At 43.8% G+C, this 21,157-nt stretch overlaps 1 protein-coding gene across 1 annotated transcript in view; it reads left to right on the top strand.

Annotated features, from left to right (window-relative positions):
* LOC126199617 (AF4/FMR2 family member lilli) overlaps window positions 1-21,157 on the top strand; it is a 190,935-nt gene that overhangs the window by 135,095 nt on the left and 34,683 nt on the right. The window contains exons 7-8 of the mRNA XM_049936545.1: window positions 9,911-9,965; window positions 10,382-10,449. Of these exons, the coding sequence (XP_049792502.1) occupies window positions 9,911-9,965; window positions 10,382-10,449 (123 nt within the window). The remainder of the gene's footprint in view (window positions 1-9,910; window positions 9,966-10,381; window positions 10,450-21,157) is intronic.

Genomic DNA, 21,157 nt, shown 5'->3' with positions numbered 1-21,157 from the left:
TTTAATACCACGTCATTATCCAATCCCCCCATCGGATCTTCAGCATTTTTCTGTAGCACGCATTACAAAAGCTTCCGCTCGGGGTTTTGTCTGAAGTGTTTACCGTCCGCGTTCACGTCTGTCCGAGGTGACACTTCAGACAAATGCTGTCAGACTAGATTCCCGACACGTACATGTATATTGGGTATAAACATATTTATTTTTCTCCAGAAACGCTTTCTTTCTATTGCCAGGCTGCCTTTTATATCCTCCTTGTTTCCTCCGTTGTCAGTTACTTGCTGCCCAAATTCCCTCTGTGTCGTCTGATATAATTCTACTATATTCCATTATCCATGTTATATTTTGGCCAGTATTCGTCTGATAACCTCTTTACAAGACAGTATAAATGCTGTATTGGCAGAAGAGCCAACACCGTATTGCTAGAGGAGGCCGAAATGCACGCGTTTAATTACACGCAGACTGGCGTGAGGTCTGGAACAGGTCAGAGAAATGAGAACTTAGAAAAACGGACGCAGTTGCTGTAATACTTAACTTTAATCCATAATTGGAGTACATCGCTCTTGACTGTACATGCTTCAGTATAAATATCAATTGAATACGGCGCCTTGCTAGGTCGTAGCAAATGACGTAGCTGAAGGCTATGCTAACTATCGTCTCGGCAAATGAGAGCGTGATTGTCAGTGAACCATTCCTAGCAACGTCAGCTGTACAACTGGGGCGAGTGCTAGTAAGTCTCTCTAGACCTTCCGTGTGGCGGCGCTCGGTCTGCGATCACTGACAGTGGCGACACGCGGGTCCGACGTATACTAATGGACCGCGGCCGATTTAAAGGCTACCACCTAGCAAGTGTGGTGTCTGGCGGTGACGACACAATAAACTCCGTTAAAATTATCTTGCACATTCTTTGCCGTTTCAAACAGAATTACAATATCATCGGCAAACCTTACCTTTTTAATTCTTCACATTAGGCTTCACATTGAGTAGCGTGCGGAGGGGGGGGGGGGGAATAGCCTAGAACACTCCCACTCCTTTCTCAACTGTCTCGCTCATGTCCTTCGACTATGAGAACTGCAGCTCCGTTTCTGTAGAAGTTTTATATAACGTGTCTGTTGTTGTATTTTGGCCCTGATATTTCACAGTTTCGAAGAATACTGGGTTAATATTACCAATGAAAATTATCGTTGCCAGAGCACAGATATTGTTGTGGGGACTGTCAGCTATGCGTTAATTCCTGGGCCTTACCGTATACCAAGTGTCTAAAAACATGTCAGTGTTAAAAAAAGGCATAACATGAAGGCCTGTTTTGAGTTCCACATCTCTTTCTCGGACAATGTTGCAGTGGAAGTAGACTATTGTTGTTTTACACTGTCTAATGAAATGCCTTATCGAGGAGCAATTGGAGGTTTAACAATCTGGAGTAGGGGACTGCTGCATCAAACTAGGTGTTTCGGATACTATTAACACCGTGAAGCTTCTAAAGCGTACAACACACGCTTATGTAAAGGTGAACATAGATAATATAAAGACGGTCAGCATTCTGAGGAACGTCATGAAAACCACCTGGCTCCCATTTTTAAGTGTTAAAGTTACTGGACCATTCCATGACAGCATAAATAAGAGAGATTCAAAATTTAAGGGTGATTCTTAATTCTTCAGTGAGGTTTGTACTGTTAGTAAAATTTTTAGCTGATTAAAAACTATGTTCCGAATGGGACCCGAATCCGAACTCCAGCTATTCTCGGGCAATGCATTGAACCGACTGAGGCAGGCGTAACTCTTGACCGGCCTCGCAGCTTCAGCTTTGCCAGTACCTCTCTCCGACTTTTTATACATACGTTTGGTACTGTGAGAAAGAAGACAGCACAGTCATTCTAACCCCTCGCCCGACGATCACGTTTTTCATGAAGCGCTTTAGAGGAATGGTGAAAGACTCCTTCAACACTAAAGTGTGGCTCTTCTGTTTCACTCATAAATCATCAGACAACAGCTATTTCATACAACGAAGAAAGTCGTAATTTCCTTCAGAGTCCTGGGTTCCCTTCTAATTTTCTATGTTAAAGTTTGCTAGCGTTGTACAGTAACAGTTTATTGCTAATACAGCGTGCTATTGAGGTTCTTAGAGTTCATGTTTTCACTCTCTTTTCGTCCCTGAAGGTTCACATTTTCGGTAGGATGTAAGGAGCTCCATGAATGAATTAACGATGTGGACGGAGCATTACTTTCGAACCTTTCGCCCCCTCTCCCGTGGAAAAGTCAGCACGTCTTTCAATTTTGACACTTACAGTAACTGCGCAATAACAGGCACGACCAGAAGGTATTGAAGTGTAAACGCAGCACTTTACCCCGCACTGCAACCATAAATCGTGCGGTGAAGATAACAGTTTGTATTACTGCCGTTCTGCGTCTGCTGGGCTTTAGATAGTGAGCTTGAAATTAAACACGTTGACGTAGGGCAAGGCGTATCGTGACTGAGGGAGAGCAGGGCACAACGAACAAAGTTGAAATGAAACTTACTTCCGGTCGTGTGCGAGAACTCTTAAGTTCGAAAGTCGCCGCAAGCCAGCCAGCTTTTTCTCATCACCGCTGTGTTCGGAAACAAGTCTCGGCGCAGCACCGCGCAAAGTAACGCGGTGGTCAGCACATTGGACTCGCGTTCGGGAGGACTACGGTTCAAACCCGCGTCCGGCCATCCTGCTTTAGGTTTCCCGTGATTTCCCTAAATCACTCCATGCAAATGCTACTTTGAAAGGGCGCGGCCGACTTCTTTCGCTAATCTGGCGGGACCAATAACCTCGCTGTTTGCTCAAACAACCGACCAACTCCCTGCAGCACTTCCTTGACACTGTTTCACCTTTAGGTAGTGATTAATTCATTTTGACGTGGGTATCCTATGTACGATGACCGACGACTGAATTCGTCTTATCTGACGATGACCAGTAATCCTCGTGAGTCCAAAACAGAAGCATCTTGAGTAAATAACTTGTGCCAAATCAAAAGCCTCGCAAAGGGCTGGGCCCAAACGTTCATTTACTTATTCGTTAGTAATGCAGTTACTCCGTGCTAATCTTCCACATTGTCGTCCTATTGATACCTATTGCGTTGAACGCTGCACTGGGACGACGAATGACTAGTACATGATCGGCAGCACGGGGCCGAGTTACAGCACGATAAAATCGTTTCTCCTGGGATCCTCCACGGAGTCCCCTTTCTTGCCACCCGGAAGCGTAGGGTCGGTTTGCAGAACTCTTTTCGAGGAAGGAAAAAAAAAAAAAAAACACTCGAGCCACCTCGCACAGGTTAGCGCTGTACATTTTCTCCTCATCCGCCCCAGTGCAACGACCTCATCTATTCGGAAGTTAACGCACCGCGATGAGCACACTATCAGCTAGTTTTGAGTACACGTTCCCCATTAAGCTGTTGCATATACACTGAATTTTAATTTGCCTTTATAGATCATCATCTCGTAAATAATTTTGCCAGCTATATTGCTTTACATGCCCATCTCTCTGTTGAGTATAGGTCAAGACTATACTGAATCGTCGACCTACTGGATGGTTAAGTAATTTACCTCATGTAATAATTATTATTGGTTTTGTGTAGTGCTCTGTCTTCTGACTGGCTTACACAGCTGTTAGTCTGTGAGAGATATGAATGCGATAGTTAATCACATGACACACAGGAACTGACACTTTTTAATATACTATCGCGTGTTTACTAAAAATATGCGTTCAAAGTATTGACACTGGTGTAATAAGGATGTTTTAAATTGACGAACTTTTTTGCCGTAGTAATTTCCTCATATTTTTGGCTTCGTTCAGAGTTTTTTGTTATTGCTTGTAATGAAATGTGCAATATCAAATTATATCGCGTATTTGAATAAAATATTGCAAGATAATAGGACACGTCACTTTGAAAGAGCCATAATATACTCCATGTTTAGAAATGACGCAAAGTGTTATCGGAAAGCGTTGTACAATTCAGGCTGACATTGGTTGTGGAAGCCCACACTTTTACATAATGTACCATATTGCTCGCTTTCGACGTTTGTAATCCCTGTTAATCCTTCTAGCGTTTCATCCACGAAAAGAAAAATTAAGCGTTATGGCACTAATAGTATGTTTATTTTAAACAGAACAATTTGAAACAGTGAACAGAAAATGGTTGTGCCAAAATTAGCACAATTATATTTCCCGCAGCAGACTGAACGTGCTTCTCACAGAAGTTGCTGTCCGTTGACGAGGACACACTGGGGCATTTAACCTGAAAAAGTATTTCCATAATGTGTCTGCAAAAAATGTGGCCGGGTAGAAACTAGAGGAGACGAGGAATACTGTCTCCGCGAGTTTCTGGTTGCACACACGCTATGTACCTATTTAGAATGCCCGAGAAGCAGATCGATCAGTAGTTGACCTTAATCTGGTAATGTACTGCTGCTTCCAATATAATACCAATAACTGTCAGTGCATTTTATGTATATGTAATGGCTTCCTCTTGGTAACCGGCGATATCTACTCACGCAAAGTTTGAAGTACCCACATTCATCTCTCTCTGCCTGGTGAGGTTCTGCGTTATAGCTTAGTAGTAGTGCTTGTTCTTACTTATAATTTAGCTTTCTCCCAGAATGTCTGGAAAGTTGCACGGAACTTCATGACTTAATTGATAGCAAAATGCCATATCGTGGGCAGAAAACACGCCTCATGATGTATGGTGTGCGCGGAAGGATTTGTCGGACCAGTAATTTGTCGGCGACCGGTTGTCTTTCTGAGATAATGTATTCACTGCAACTATCTCACCGTGAAAAGACGTCGCTAAGGACTAGCAGCCTCCAAGTCGTGTGAAATACGCTGTCAACTATGACGTTCTTCGTATCACTTCTGGTTAGCGATGAAAAATCTTTGCGGACCCGACCATATCCCCCTCCCCGACTGTCTGCCTCCCCCTCCACCTGGCGTTGCGCAACGAGTCCACGTGGGAAATCCATCCTCACCCACGATCCATCGATAGCCACCCACAACTGATATTGGTCAATGGTGGATACAACACTCACAACTCACTCGATGGCATCCCAGAGGCACTCGTACAACGAGGTTTCCATACAAAGTGCGCCGCCGTGGTCCAAAAGAATTCTCCAAACCATTCTGATGCAAGCAGGGAGCGATAGTGACACAGGAGTCGTAGGTTAGGTCGCTTTGATTACTACACCGGTACGCACATGATACTACCGTACGTTCCAGTTTATTGGTGAGAGCCAGTAGCACACCCGTCAGAGGCACTATTTCATCACGTGTAAACATTGCGGACATGGTAATATATCTTCCATTTCACCAAACAGTGTCTTCTCGGTAAACGGGATGCATTGTCTCATGCGGTCTGTGTTCAATTCTTCGGTCTGTTCCACGTTTACCGTGACCCAACAATCCAAGCATACTTTTCTGATGCTTGATAGTCTGATCGCGCAACCTAAATGAGTACTCCACCACAAAAACTCGTGGTATTGTTAGCAAGCGAGGGACGACGGTGGTGCAAATTTCTGTGTGGGCACCTATATTGTTTTCCGAAATCGTTTGAGGCAAATGCAGGGATGATCCACTTAAAACGGACACGATCCATTTCCTTCGCCATCGTTCCCCAATCCAAAGTTGAGTGCCATCTCTGATGACCTCGTCGATGGGACTTCTTGGGGGGGGGATTGCCATACTTGAAACTATCTAGAACGAACAGCGCCCTAGCCGGCCGGGGTGGCCGAGCGGTTCTAGGCGCTACAAACCGTTACGGTCGCAGGTTCGAATCCTGCCTCGGGCTTGGATGTGTGTGATGTCCTTAGGTTAGTTAGGTTTAAGTAGTTCTAAGTTCTATGGGACTGATGACCTTAGAAGTTAAGTCCCATAGTGCTCAGAGCCATTTGAACAGCGCCCAACCTTTCAGAAGAACTGGTAAATCGAGCTCCACCCATATAAAAGCGTCTAAGTAGTTCGAAACTGCTTTTAAGTGCATGTTGCTTTGCTGTATCGTTTTCTGGAATTCTGAAATGTGCAATATTCATGCTACGGAGTGATGGGTAATTTTTCGTTTGTCTACTTGTCTTCTATTGTTCTGCCACTGTATTGAAATTTCAGTCTTTCAACAGGTACAACTAAGGCGACAAACGACGTGTGTTAGTTTTCATATATTGTTCTCGAGGGAACACAGAAAACCTATTTGCAGTCGGGAGCAAATGTGTTTCCGCACTCATGTAGATAATTGCTTTGTGGCTCCCTTAGTCAGCTACTCGATAATTTACGATAAAACAGCGAATATAGATATACCCGATGTAATTTCCGAATGTGCTTCTGTAATGTTAATTTTGTCGCCATCGAAGGAAAGGAATATCATTAAAATTAAAGGATGACTTTCCATAGAAGACTATATGTGTGGGATGGAGAGACGTTACATATAACATGTCATGATACTGAATTGACAGATTGGGCGTAAACTGTCATTTCATTCATTTGTTACAGAAGATGGCAAGTTTACATTGATTAAGGGTCGCGATAAAGTTTAAGAGTCGAGATATTTGTTCAATAGTTCAATCGAACAGTCTTACCTTAGGTAGATAATTCCGATTTTTAGTAACGTAGCAATTCTTCTTCTACCTGAGACGGAATTTGCGAATGTCATCTGTCTGCGTCTAGAGTATTCGCATGTAAGAGTGTGAGAACGTGTTCTGAGTGTGTTTGTGTATCGTGTAAGTCAGGTGGGACATGGGCCCTAGCCCGGGATCTTTGACGTCCGGCTTACCAAATGTAGTCGTTAATCCGCGAGACGGATTCTATGCGGGGCAGACTCGTATTCCCGAATCCCGGAACCGCGCTTCAACGTGCTCCGCTACCCGAGCGGGTTATTAACGTAGCAATTAAATTATCAGTTTAAGTACCAAAAATCCACTTTCGTTCAAGGAAATCATACTTTTCATACACGACTCGTACACTATCTTAATATCACATTATACGAGTAAACAGTTTGCCAAACTATACGTGTTTGTCAGGATACAAGGATGATTGAGTGCTGTCACGTTTGTCCAACATAGACTTCATGTGATATTTGATTGAAATTTTGATTTACGGCCTATTTGCTAAACAAGGTTGACCGTTTAAACTTGAGTTTGTCAAGCAATAGCCAATTTTTTGCCGGGTTATTATCTAAAATATGAGATCTGGCGTCTGGAGCAAATTTCCAAGATTTAAAGCTTGTAATCCCGCATTGCACCGTTCATCGCGACATGATACGCAGAGCTTAACAAGTATTTCAGAAGTGTGGTTAAATTGGACAAATGGACACTTGTTTGACAAATCCCTGGATAGCAAACTTCGAATTTGAAAGTTTGCAGGGGGCTGTAAGGATGTTTCCCCCAAACCTGAAATTCGACGTTCAGCGATCTGTTGAGGATCCGGCGGTTCGCAAATATTTTAATTGGGCCTAAGGCACTGTAGTATGGAGGATCATGTAATTCCCTGAATCAAAGGCTAGAATTAAATAAGACACCGTTAAGTCGAAGCGTTACAGCGTGGGTTATTTGTTTAGTAGAAATTCGTTCACCATAACATTCGTTGTAATTTGAATTTTGCTTGCAATATGCGAAACGCCCCCTCAGGACCTACCAGATATAGCAGTGTGTCGGCGTTAGTCATAGAACAATAATCTTGTTGTTATACCGAAGAGGCAAGATGCTGTTCTGTATACAAAAGATTGTATAGTTTCAAACGCGAGCGCACAAATTTAAGGGAAAATGTCGCGTTTATCTTGTTTATACGTCGAACCCAAAAAATAATTACTATAATCCAAACATTATTGCGTTGTTTTCTGTGATACTGTAAAGCTACAATTCCCTGCTTTCGCAAGGGCCCTGAATATAGTTAGTTGTAAATGTTTCGAAATAATAGTAAATGCATGTGTTTTTATTTCATGTACAATTTTTTTAGTAGTGTCTGTTCGTCGTGGAATTACTTTCGTAGCCGTTGCTTTCCTCGAATATCTGTTGTGAACGTCGTACCACTGGCGACTTGAATCACTAAAACATCTCTGACTAGTTTCCTTTGCTTCCCTTGACAGCGATCGATTGTTGACAGAAGAATGGCAGCCGACTAGCAACGATAGTCCTGAGGCAGAAATGAAGTTCTGCATCTGTAAGTTATCGTTAAGAAGACTCTACGCAATACCGGGATTCCGCTTGTCAGCATATTGCAAGGATGTGTAAGTTCGCATTTCCTGTCCAGCTTCAAGTAAAGCATATTTCTCTTATGGAAATTGCCAAGAAACTGTAAAGTGCGTAAGTAATGCTTTTGCAGTTGAAATTTGAACGTTGCGTAGCCCAAATTCTTGATGCTCTTTCTTAATTAGTGATAAGCAGACAACCTCGTCGCATAGAATCGAAACAGAAGTTTGTGACTCACCGTGCAGTCGGAGATCTCCCAGAATATAGGGTGTAAAGCGTGACGAAGAGGAGGAAAAATAATCGAACGCCAACATTTAAGCAACCGTGTAAAAGAGCAGTGGGCGAATTTCGTGTGTAAGGTTTCCAGGGCGTACCACACAAAAGCTTGCTAATTTCCCATCTGTGAGGTGACTCACGATCTTCTTAGCAATATTTGGGTAAATTTTGCATACGGCTTACGTAGACAAGCCTTTATGCCTTTGTTTTAATAGGCGTTGCTTTATTACTTAACGCGAACTGGCTTCAGTCACCGCAGCAGCACTGAGAAAAAGAAGGACGTGCTGGCGGAACACGGAACATTTTTTTCAAATACAGCAGTAGCAGGAGTTTTAAGTGAAAAAAGTACGGAAGCTTCTGGGGAGAGACTTGAGAGTCTCGTAGGAGACCTCGAATTACGCTGGTCACATGTATGCTATTAAGCGAATTCAGCGAAAAGACGTGACAGCTCAGGTGTGCTTTTTGCCGTTAAACTCATACGAGAGATGAGGTTATTCACCCAGGTTCATAGACCCACAATGGGAATGGTTGACAGAGCTTCCGCTAACATAACCTTCTGTTCAGGTTTGTCATTGATAGCGGAATGTTGACCTAGTTAGCACCAAATGCACTAGTGTAATAGTTCTGAACAGTGTGCTTCCATCGAATGTTGTCGGGCTCGAATACCACCTTCGTTTTGCACAAATCTTCCTGCAGGTAATCCCGAAGGACTGTCAAGGTTGCAGAATGAGGAAAAATTGTCTCAGATTTTTGTGCTGAGAGTAGTTCCCTCTTTCGTTCCTATTTTTTATTATGTCTTTCCCTTACCAAGGAAGACATTTGTTCAGGATGTATCGCTCTAGGATTTAGCTTAATAGAAAAAGTATTTTATGTCACGTTTCCATTGGAAACATTTTAGGCGTTATAGCAGATTGCTGTAGAACCGTTTCCTTGAGGACAAATTACGTGCGGACGTACATAAGAAAGATTTCTCTTAAATTTGACACGCACAGGACAACCATTAAGGTGCTATCAAGTGATACCCAACCCATTGCATCACTGATCGTTCCAGGTGAGATGGTGGTATTGTAAGAGCAGGTGTGGGTAAGAGAAGTAACGGTTCAGTTCTCGTGGGAAAGTGCGGTAGAAGTAGTAGTACGTTAAATTTATTACCTAACGTTCTTCATTACTGTGAAGTGTTTGATTAGCTTTGTGACTAACATATAACCATTTAAAAGATTAAGATGTACCACTGGTGATGGTCTCTTAAATGGATTGATTATAGCCATATCTGCGATCTGCATAAAATTGTGCGTTACTTGCTGGCCGCAACATAACGATGCGGTCACCTTCCCTTAATTAGCTTATGCCCGAGAACTCTGTGACGCAGTAGTTCTCCTTGGCAAGTTTTGGGATATAAACGAATGCGTCTTTCTAAAAGCACATGTCTTTCCTCTGTTGCAGGGATCTACTGGAAAAGGATCTGACGCTGTCCGACGACAGCGATGCGGCGGATCCGGTGAGTAAATACTTGACATCGAGGTGAAGTTCACACAGCATGCATCCTGTGGTCCAGTAGCGTCGCGGTATTCCCTTGCATCGGTATCTGGGCGCTGCGGGGCTTAGCAGAATATAGCCCGTGAACCGTGAATTTGAACATGGTGCATAAAGCGGCTATGAAGTAACGATATTATTATGATTCTTCGCAACTGTGCAACGGAGAACTAAATTGATTCACCCTTGCAATTCGGACTTACTAGAATCTAAACATTGTTTCTTACTGACTTCCTCCCCGCACATTTTTAAAAATGTTTTGAGATACTGAAACGCAACAGTTGCGCCTTCGTGGTTTAGTGGACGCAGGACGCATTCTTTTGTGTAGCTGCAGATTTTCAGCAGATGGTGTGCCTTCACGCGCCTGGTTTGTTTTTGCAGCTTCAACCGCCCGGTGCAGATCTGCTGCTGGCCAGGGACATACCGGGCCTTCCAGGCGTCACTCACCCGTAAGTTCTGACTGCAATACTTGTCGTATTGTGTTAAAGTTTTAATATGGATATTATGACTCTTAATGAACAAGTTATGAGAAACATTTAATTTCAGTCAATAATTACGTGAAATACGTACTCAAATTTTTGTTGCCCCTGGAAGTCGTTAGAAACGCAACCCACAACTGAAATTGGTAACAGAGGTGATTTGTCATACAGTGGGCACTGCTTCGCAACGTTTAAGGATGATAACAATAGTACAGGACAACTTGACTGCGCCAAATGTCTCCGTACAAGTCATGCAATTCCCGTGAATTACGACCCGATGTTTTGTGGGCGCATAGCTGGCCCTTCCATAGCGTCGTATGTGTGTTCCATCGCGTTCGATCAGCCGATTTTGGTAAGAGTCGAGTATCAAGCTCCTGAAACCCCAGTAGCACGATTCTGATCTGTTAACACTGCCATTTGTCGTGCTAAAAATGCCATCTCCCGGAGGGAAGTCATCAAACATGTAGGATTGCACGTGGACCGCAGTAACGTTCACGCAGTCCACAGTTTTCCTGCCGCCTTCAGTTAACGCCCGAGGCCGCATGGAAGCCCAGGTGAATGTTCACCATAGCGTAATGCTGCCCACATCAGCCTGCATCCGTTCGCGTTCCAAGTTTCGACCAGCTGTTCTCCTTTATGACAACATATCCAGACACCACCATCGCCCATGTGTAACAAGCAACGTGGTGCGTCGACCAGGCGACACGTTTCAATTGATGTACCGTTTAATCTCGATGGTAAGTACTCGCTGCAGTCATAGTGAACGATGTCGTATGTGTGAAAATGGGGAATACGTCCGCGTCGTCTACTGCGGAGTCCCATGTTAACGATGTGCTCTGAAACACTTATGCTGCACCAGCATTGATTGTACTCTATCATACCTGCCACAGAGAGCCGCCTATCCTGCTTTATACAACGGGCAAGCGTCAGACATTGGCGTTCGATGATGAGGCGTGGACGTCCGACATCTTGTTGCCTGAAACTTCCTGGCAAATAAAATCTTTGTGCTGTTCCGAGACTCAAACTCGAGACCTTTGCCTTTCGGGGCAAGTGCTCTAGCGACTGAGTTACCCAAGCGCGATTCACGACCCGTCCTCACAGCTTCAGTTCTGCCAATACCTCGTCTCCTAACTTCACATAAGATTCGCAGGAGAGCTTATGCGAAGTTCGGAAGTAGGAGAGCAGAATTGAAGCCCTTGAGGACGGGTCGCGAATCGCGCTTGGGAAGCTGTCATTAGAGCACTTGCCCCGAAAGGCAAAGGTCGCGAGTTTGAGTCTCGGACCGGCACACAGTTTTAATCTAACAGGAAGTGCGATCAGAGCACACTCCGCTGCAGAGTGAAATTTTCGTTCTGCATATTGTCGCCTACTCGTCAGTTCCCCGTCCTTCAACTTCTGTACAGTGATGCTGACGACAGTAGCACGCAAACAGCCGACTAGCTTCGCCGTTTCCGTGATGCGTGTTCCCAAGTGTCGGATAACAGCCAGTCCTTCGTTCAAGTAACTTATGTCAGTGGATTTCTCCATTTGTGGCCTGTATAATCGCTAAATCAATTCCCCGTTCGTCTCTGTTGCGCTTATGTGCTTTCGTTACCGTGTCACGTGCCCGCAACGGAACAAAACAGCGTTGTCTCGCGATGCGCAATGGTCGTAATTGTTTTGAGTGTTACGTGTATAACGGCCGTAACGTAAAGGCGAAACTGCACAAAGGTGAGTGATATTGACGTGAAATACCATTTAGCCATAGCATTCCCCTCGATTTCTAGACGTTAAATGTTTTAGCAGTAGTATGCTTAGTGTAGCGTAGGACATCACTTAAATTCATTTCAGCTGATTCACAACATTCAACATGGTGGATGGTTTCATAAATGCGTTACTTGTCCGCTGCATTGCTCAGTTTGTAACCGCTAAGTACTTGATCTTAACATCATCTACATACATAGCCCACAAACCATCATACCGTGTGTTATGTCTCTTCCATCGGGCAACAGTGAGCAAATGTGAAAACGATAAAGTTAAATGAATCAGCGCGATAGTATGCAGAGCGTTAATTAAAGGTTTTCCGTCGGAAGGACGCATCACAAAAGTGATAGCACGACGTACTGGATTTACATCCAAACGTATTAATTATCGCGTTAGGAAAAATTGGAAATTTGTGGTAAGGACTATGGGACAAAAATGCTGAGGTCATCGGTCCCTAGGCATACACACTACTTAATCTAACTTAAACTAACGACAAAACACACACACACACACACACACACACACACACACACACACACACACACGGACTTGAACCTCCGACGGGAGGAGCCGCGCGGACCGTGGCAAGGCGTCCCACACCGCACGGCTACCCCGCGCGGCTATCGCGTTAGTATCGATGAGAAGTCCTGTAAGAAACAATGAAATCGCTATCGCCTACTGACTGGTGAGTGTATCAGGCCGTGGGTGCTGAGTAAAGTACTATTGTTCGATAAGCAGATTGACCGTGGAAAGTTTTATTTTAAATCCTACAGTAAGCAGTGATAGCAAAATTGAATCGGACTTCGTGTTTAAAGTTGAAGGTTATATTCTGAATACAATGATCCAACAGCAAGACGCGATCTGCAATCGGTCTGACTGTTTTTGAATAATGTACGTTGTTCTTCCTGACAAACCGCTTCTAAAACAGAAAATACACAACATAACGTCTGTGAGGGCAACATTGATAGACAGTTTTGATAAACTTGCCAAGTTGTTATTCAGAATAATATAAAGTAAAAGATTTGCCAGTTACATCTGCGTATGCTTTGTTAGGATGGACAAACGAGAGTGGTTAACGGGAAGGAGCTGCCGCATTCGACAAACTTACAACAGCCGAAAGTTTTTTTGTTTTGTTTTTGTTTTTCCTACATCGATACTTTACCTTTTTACTGTCACTGAACCGTCTATTCTCTTCTTGTCTTTCCTTCGGATGAATGTACATGTCACAGTATTTTATTTCTAACTCTTTAGATTCCTTGTGTGTGGTGATACTACATTCCCTTTCCTGTTGTACTCAAGCACGTCATTTCTCTCCAAGGATTCCCATTTGAGTTCACGAAGCATCTCCGTAATACTCCCGCGTTAATCGAACCTGCAGCCATCAAATCTAGTTGCATGCCTCTGAATTGTTTAAATGTTTTGCTTTAATCCGTCCTGGCGGTGAACAGAAACACTCTATCAGCACTCAAGAATGGTTCATACCAGTTTCCTATACACAGTTTTCTCTATAGACGAGATACTTTCTTGGAATCCTCTCAATAAACTGAAGTAGACGATTCACCTTCCCTACAACCGACCTTACGTACTCGATGCCATTGCACATCGCTTTGCAGCCTTACGCCCAGATATTTAATCGACGCTACTGTGTCAAGTACAGAGGACGGTTATCGCTGAAATAACCGGTTTATTCGGTTACACCGGTTCTGTTTCGTCTACAGTTTAACCTGTCTGTTGAAACCGCTCAAAATAACCGGTGTTTGAAATAACCAGTTTCCGGTTTTTTATTGCTATTACTCCACTGATACATGTAGACTTCGAACATATATTGAAAATTTCTAATGAAGGTGAAGGAATAGGGGATAATCTATACGTGGTTGGGGCTGCGGCAGAAATCGGTCTCTCTGCTTCCAGCGAAAGCGAAGGTGGAGGAGACAGGTGCGACGACAGCGAGAGCGAAAAGCCGCAAATTGACGACTTCCCTGCATCGTCAATACTGCATGGTATCAGTTGTTAGCAATTACAAAATTACTAGTTCAGTTATTATCCCGAGTTTATAGGATGTCAGTATAATTACAGTAATAGCAATCAAATTTACATTATCTTCCAAGGAGGGTTGTGGATATTTTTCTCCTTGTATGATGTCGCACATTTGTTGTGCCTCTTCCCGCTTTTAATCTTGTAAAGCAAATGGAGCACTGTACTACATAGCTACTGCACTTCGTGAAATACTTCTAAACTGAGGATGGTACCATTCTGCAATACAACTGATGTCGGAGGACACAGCGAGAATCTAGCGCATAAACCAGGTGCACCCGTACCGTCTAAGTAGGCCATGCCACAGGGCAACAGGTACTTTATTGTCTCTGCAATGCTGTACCGATCCTTACGCCAAGTGTTGCTATTTTCTAGCTGTAGACGCTGTTATTAAAATAGTGATGATCGCTTTTTCCAATTTCTGTAATAATCTAATATTTCTAAGCAGTGGAAATTTTACATATAAATAGTACTCGTTTTTAAAAAAAAATGTTTTATTTAAAAACTTTAAATTTTAGCGCTATGGCTCATTGGTACTTTTTTTACTGGAGTATTGCTAAAAATATGAAAAAAAGTGTTATAACCGAGACGAAGCAAATGCCGAATAATACCGGCTATTCAGAACTAAAATAACAGTATCGTTATTAACTGGCCGGATTTTCCCATCCCTGGCGTCAAGCAGCACACTGCTAATAGTGCATTCGAACATTACAGGAATGGTTTTTACTGCTCATCCCCATTAACTTAGGTTTTTCTGCATTTAGAGGAAGCTGCCGTCAATTGCACAACTAGAAACCTCGTCTAAGTCATCCACTATCCGCCTACAGCCACTCAGCGCTAACAGGTTTCCGTACACTACAGCATCATCAAGAAACCGTCGCAGATTGCTGCTCACCTTGTCCGTCAGAGTATTTACGTATATAGAGAACAATAGCGGTCCAGTCACCCTTTCCTGGGGCGCTCCTGACGTTATCCATTACCGTTACTTATTACTCGCCTGCCTGTGGTGTTCTGTTGTTACGGGTAGCATTGTAGATAGGTGCAATTGCTCCCTATTTTGATAAATTAACTGTGATACTAATTACTTGAGTGGAATGCAGAACGGACATGATTAGTAGAGTCAAAATATTTTCAAAACATATTTAGTTGAACATTAATAAGATGATGATAAATTTTACAGGCGCCCTTCACGTTAGTAATACAGGTTTTACCGTACGAAGTGGCGCAGTGGTTAACACACTGGACTCGCATTCGGGATGCATACGGTTCAAACCCTCGTCCGGCCATCCTGATATAGGTTTTCCGTGATTTCCCTAAAGCGCTTCAGGCAAATGAAGGTCACGGCAGACTTCCTTTCCCATCCTTCCCTAATCCGATGGGAGCGATGACATCACTGGTAGGTCCCCTTCCCCGAACCAACCAACCAACCACCCAATACAGGTTTGCTGTTTGGGTAGGCAGTTCATGACTACTGCTAGCATTGTGCGTCTCACAGGACGCAGGAAAAGAATCGTATTTGAGTGCATGGCTGGGATGAGTGATCAGTGATATAACACACAGTCCTTTACAACAAAAACAATGTACCAATTATCGTCCAGTTAAGCGTGGTCAATATTTACTCAGGCATTGACTTAAAATATTGTCCAAAAGATAGATCTTAAATTAAAAGAATATTTCATAAAAGTACTGGTGGGGTGGGTGGAGGGTGGAAGGTGTGCAATAATAAAACGTAAGTAACTTCATGTATTCAGTGTACGACTTTGAAAAATAACTTTCAGCATGTACCCGGATCGCAGAAATAGAAGTAGTCATCATCTAACCTGCTATGTGTTAATGGTGAACACAGCACCAGTCTTCTGTTTTGTCGCACGTATGGTGTGTATCGGAAGGGAGAAGATACCCTTAGTTTTCCGGATGTTTACGTATAGCAGCGAAATGTATTTTGTTGCCGCCTCAGTTGCTGCGCTGTATCCTTTGGTTCGATTCCCATTGGCTATAAATTCAGATGTAAAAAAGCACTTGTTAGCAATTTACGTCTGAATGTACACGGAGGACGGCAGCCGACTAACCTCCGCACGGCTTTCATAGCAGAAGCCGCTGGGATCTCTCTCGATGCCGCTCTGGCCATTTCGATCCCTCGCGGCTGCCGTTCCAGCTCGCCGCTTCGTCACGCTTTTTGCTGCTCCGGTTACTCTCCACGACTTACATGCCGCGCCGTAAATACGAGCTGTGGCCACGGGAAACACGTGCCGATCAAGCGTGACACTAAAGATTAGTTGTCTGCAAATATTTCAGTGGATGTTGCTCGCAGCTCTTGTAGATACTTATTGAAAATTATGCAGTGCCAGCATCAGCTGCTTGGTAATTACACCAGACACTGGAGCAGTACTCTAGTATTGAGCACACTGGCGTTTTTTGTGCGGTATCCTGCACAGAAGCGCTGCACTTCTCTAGAACCCTTCCAACCAGGGCTTCCAGTAATCCAACATAATACTGCAGTATGTGTTTCTAGATTTTCTCATATTCTGAAGTATTATCATTTTTGTGAGACGATTAATGCAGGAAAGATTGTGAAAAATAACTAATTTACGTAAAAAGTTTTAAGAAAATAGCCCTGGAGCTCGATTCAGATTAGTAAATACCCATAAGAAATTCTTGGTATTTGGATTCTCGCCCCGTTCCTGTTTGCTCCCCTGACCACAATCAAAATTTCAGAAAACAATCGGCAAAAGAATCAACTTACAGAAGAGGTTTTGTATCGAGGTTCCTTTATGTGGAACTCAGGTTTTTACACATATAGACTATGCACTGTAGCAGAAACTTAAAACGGTCGTGAGGAAAATTACGCGCCTAATAAGGCTTTCTAGGGTTAGCGTCTGTGTCGTTTGGTGGCGTCGCTGTTCGTAATGCCCGGTGCGCATCACAGTTGACAGGCGACCACGCCCACCTTCTCGGAAGGCAACTGAAACACTGAGAGCTAACAATGCGTGCCTCCACATGGCCTGCAACTTCGCGTACCTCGTAGTACTCCTTCCATTATACACAAGAAGACACACCATATATATCGCATGAGCAGCAGTATCCACAGTAGACGTAATGACACACTGAAAGTATTCGTTTATTTACACCGATTGCCGTTATTCTGTGCAAACTGACAACTTGGTGCAGCACTTGCAAGACAGAAAACTTTTTAATACTTTCGGTGCGCGTCTCAAAAACGCACATAAAAGGAGATGGGAAGTAGAAATACGGTCTTCCCTCGCGTGGGAGAAATGTTCTTAATTTTTAATCACGTTCTTGAAATTCTCAGTGTCTAAATAGTTTATGCGAAGAGGACAACAATTGGACAATTTGAAACCTTAACTTTTCCCGGCGAATTGAATGTTCAAATAATTTACGTGTTTGCTGCCGGTGGTCGACGACGTCACCCGGTAGCAAGCCCGTAAATGTTTGAAAATTGGAGGATTGTCTTCATTTACATAAAAGCAAATGTAATGTTTTGTAGTTTAGAGCATGTGAGAACTGTTTTCGCACAGGCTTCTGACCGATATGGTTCTTTCAATGGATAACGCGAATGTTGGGATGGTTCCTTGGAATTGAAAACGGGCGACGTGTAATTAGACCCTAATTTTCCTTGCGGCTCTCTCTCTCTCTCTCTCTCTCTCTCTCTCTCTCTCTCTCTCTCTCTCTCTCTCTCTCCCTTCCTTAAAAGAACAACTCCTGAAAGTGTGGTTTAAGAGGCCAGACCTTTCAAAAATTTGGCCGCATTACCCATTAAGTGTCTGATCCTTACAGTTCGTTCAGTGAAGCAGCCAAGAAAGCGTTAGGTAGCAGAACTTCTCTCAGGCAATTGAATCTTGTTTGTGGCACAGACGCTTGTACCACAACTAGCTGTATATTCGTATACTATCGTCACCGTTCACCGCTTCCGGCAGATGTCGCACTAGCTGACGTGGACGCGCCGCTTTCTGTCTCCTGGCTTCGTCACTAAAACGTCGTGACGCCTGTAATAAAGTCCATGTCAGCTTTGCCCATAGTGTCACTGTTCGTGAAAGTGTCCTAATGCGACGTGACATGCTAGTTTGCAGAAAGCCTCATCCTCCACTGATGGAAAATCGTCAGCGGTAATGCATTTTTTGCTCTAGTTTATTTAATAGCTGACATTCAGGGGTCAAAGCAGTTGGGGAAGACAGTGATTTAGGTGCATCTTCGCTAAAGCACGCCAGACCTCTCTTGTGATGACAACGGCAACAGTGTAATAAGCATTTTAAACCTTTGCTTACCATGGGGAGGTGAGTCTCCCACGATAGGTAATCAGAGAACCAGTTGGAATTTCGTGCTTGTTATTGCTATGTAACATTGTCCCACTGGTAAAAGGAAGTCTACTAATGGTTAGCAGAATCATTACATTTACAGATTGCACCTACAGGTTGTGCTGTCCTCAAGTTTCATTTTCAACCCTCGTCTCCGTATTGTCACATCGAATTAGTTCGCACCTGATGTTACGCAACCCAGTTACCAGACTGGCAGATCGGTTTGCCTTCGCGCCTTCCCGGACACGTCGTGTCAACGACTTGCACTCGGGAATTAACGCGTGCCATATCACAAACGAAGCTCACGTTGAGCACCTGTAGTGGAGAGACGCCCTGCCCACTGATGTGCGTCTCTGTTCAGTATGTGTAGTCTTTGCGCGCGGCCGTGTTCTGAAATCCTGTAAGTACTTACGAATAATCGTGTATGGCCTACCCCCCCCCCCCCCCCAAACGGGAGAAAATACTCTTTTCATGTTGTTAATTCTAAGATATTAAATGTTTTTGAAATGAAATTGGTAGTAAAAGGGGTAAAAATGTATGAACAGGCATCCTACAGAAAGTGTTGGGGTGAGGTGGTTAATTATCTTTGTGTGAATGGTTAGATCCTGTTTATGGTAAAGTAGGTAACCATTACAGGCAGAGTCTAATAAAGACGTTCTTCCGAACGATTAGTGGCTTTTAACACACGCGAGCCACATATTTGCGTCGACATAGCGAGACATTATGAAGAAATCTGCTAATAATTGCGTAGCTTGGGAATCGACGCAGCAGTTTCGCTTGTGAGAACAGATATTGAAAACGAGAGATGTGACTGTTATTTATATGCAGTAAATCAATCATTATCACTTGCAAGAGTCGTCCATCATCGTTGGGGTAACTAGGATAGCTGGCGCCCAGGGCAAACTGCGAGTATGCGGCCCTAATTTGTTATCTCACCGTTTTTTGTTTAATCGTCACCGCTTCTTAGCAATTGTGTTTGTTTGAGATCAACACGGCCTGACGACAGTGAAGTAAATGGTCGGATTATTTGCGTCGATATCGCGATTCATAATTCATAGGAGAGCAGTGGAAAGTCGTAACAAACAAACCAACAAACGCGAAATGTACTCCCTACGCTTTGGTTTGGTTGCACCACTCGGCATAACGAGAGCGGCTCCAGCTAGTAGCCAAAGACGAGAAACAAGCGTCTCTCGCTGCGTAGCCGCGCACTCTCAGGCGCCTTGCCACGGTTCGCGCGGCTCCTCCGTCGGAGGTTCGAGTCTTCCCTCGGGCATGTGGGTGTGTGTGTTGTCCTTAGCGCAAGTTAGTTTAAGTTAGATTAAATAAATAGTGTGTGAGCCTAGGGACCGATCACCTCAGCAGTTTGGTCCCATAGGAACTTACCACAAATTTCCAAGCGTCTCTGTAGCAGGGAGGGTTAGGTCTTACGGAACTGTTGTTCAACAGAGTCCAATCCGAATCCCATCATTTTATTTCATACATATCACTACTTTCCAATTTTAGTGTCCTCAGATTCATTCGCGTCTTTCTCGTCCTCCTCCGCTTTCAGATTTCCTTTGATGTTTTTGTATCCCGTTACAAAACTGTGTTCCCACGGAAATAGTACCCAGTTGACCTTCTCTGACTGTCAGTCTAGCTATGCCACTGGCCATCATGATACAGCTTAGTTGTGTTTCCCAGACTCACTCCTACCGAGTGGCATATAAATCACAACAATAGTCTGTCCCCTCATCCAAGAAAGGCGACCCTAGCGTCCAGGAGGGCTCATCCCTAGAAGCGCGCGACGCGTTGAGGCTGACGGCCAGACTGCTGCTGGTCCGTCCACTGTGTCTTCGGCCGAGCGGAAGCATGCCGTGCGGGGACGAGGCGGGGCAGGGGAGGTGAACAGCGGTCGATAAGGGAGGTCGGCCGTGTGTCCCCGGAAGCGGCCGCCCCGCCGATTCTCACACGTCGCCGTGTCGGCTCCGGTCCGTGGGCAGCTCACGTGCCGACTGTACGCCCACGCTGTCCGATACTTCGGCAGATGCCCCATCGTTACTAGCTGGAGCTTCCCACTCATTGCGCGAATACCGGTGCTCTGACATTTATCATTGAACCCGTCAGAATCGAACGGTGTCCTGTGGTATGGTAGAAAACGCAGGTCACATCCATCTACATCCGTCTATACAAAGGATAGCAGAAGTACGTCAATATTATTGACTTCAGTCGTTGTAGACTCTCAGTAACTAGCGCCGGATTTCAATGACTTTAAAAACAGCGAAATATGCAATCGTTTATGACCTTAAACTTACACGAATATACCTTTAAAAAATAAAACAATTGTATATCAGTACCTTTCAAAACACTCCTGTTGATCTTTTTTATATACCATATTATACAAAATTCACTTATGAACAAACTGTGAGTATAGTATTTACTTTTTGCAGTGTTTGAAACTATCATGTATTTTTGAAAATCGTGCATATGTTCGAAAATGAAAGAAACCCACAAAGTGCAATGAATGAACACACAACACCTGTCTAAACTATAAAACCACGCTTTTACTATTGTCTACCCTTGTTTAAAATATCGCGGATTAGTTAACACCT

The sequence above is a fragment of the Schistocerca nitens genome, chromosome 8 (assembly GCF_023898315.1).
Source record: "Schistocerca nitens isolate TAMUIC-IGC-003100 chromosome 8, iqSchNite1.1, whole genome shotgun sequence".
NCBI lineage: Eukaryota > Metazoa > Arthropoda > Insecta > Orthoptera > Acrididae > Schistocerca > Schistocerca nitens.
The sequence above is the reverse complement of the archived record's forward strand: the minus strand, read 5'-3'. Positions and strand labels throughout refer to the sequence as shown.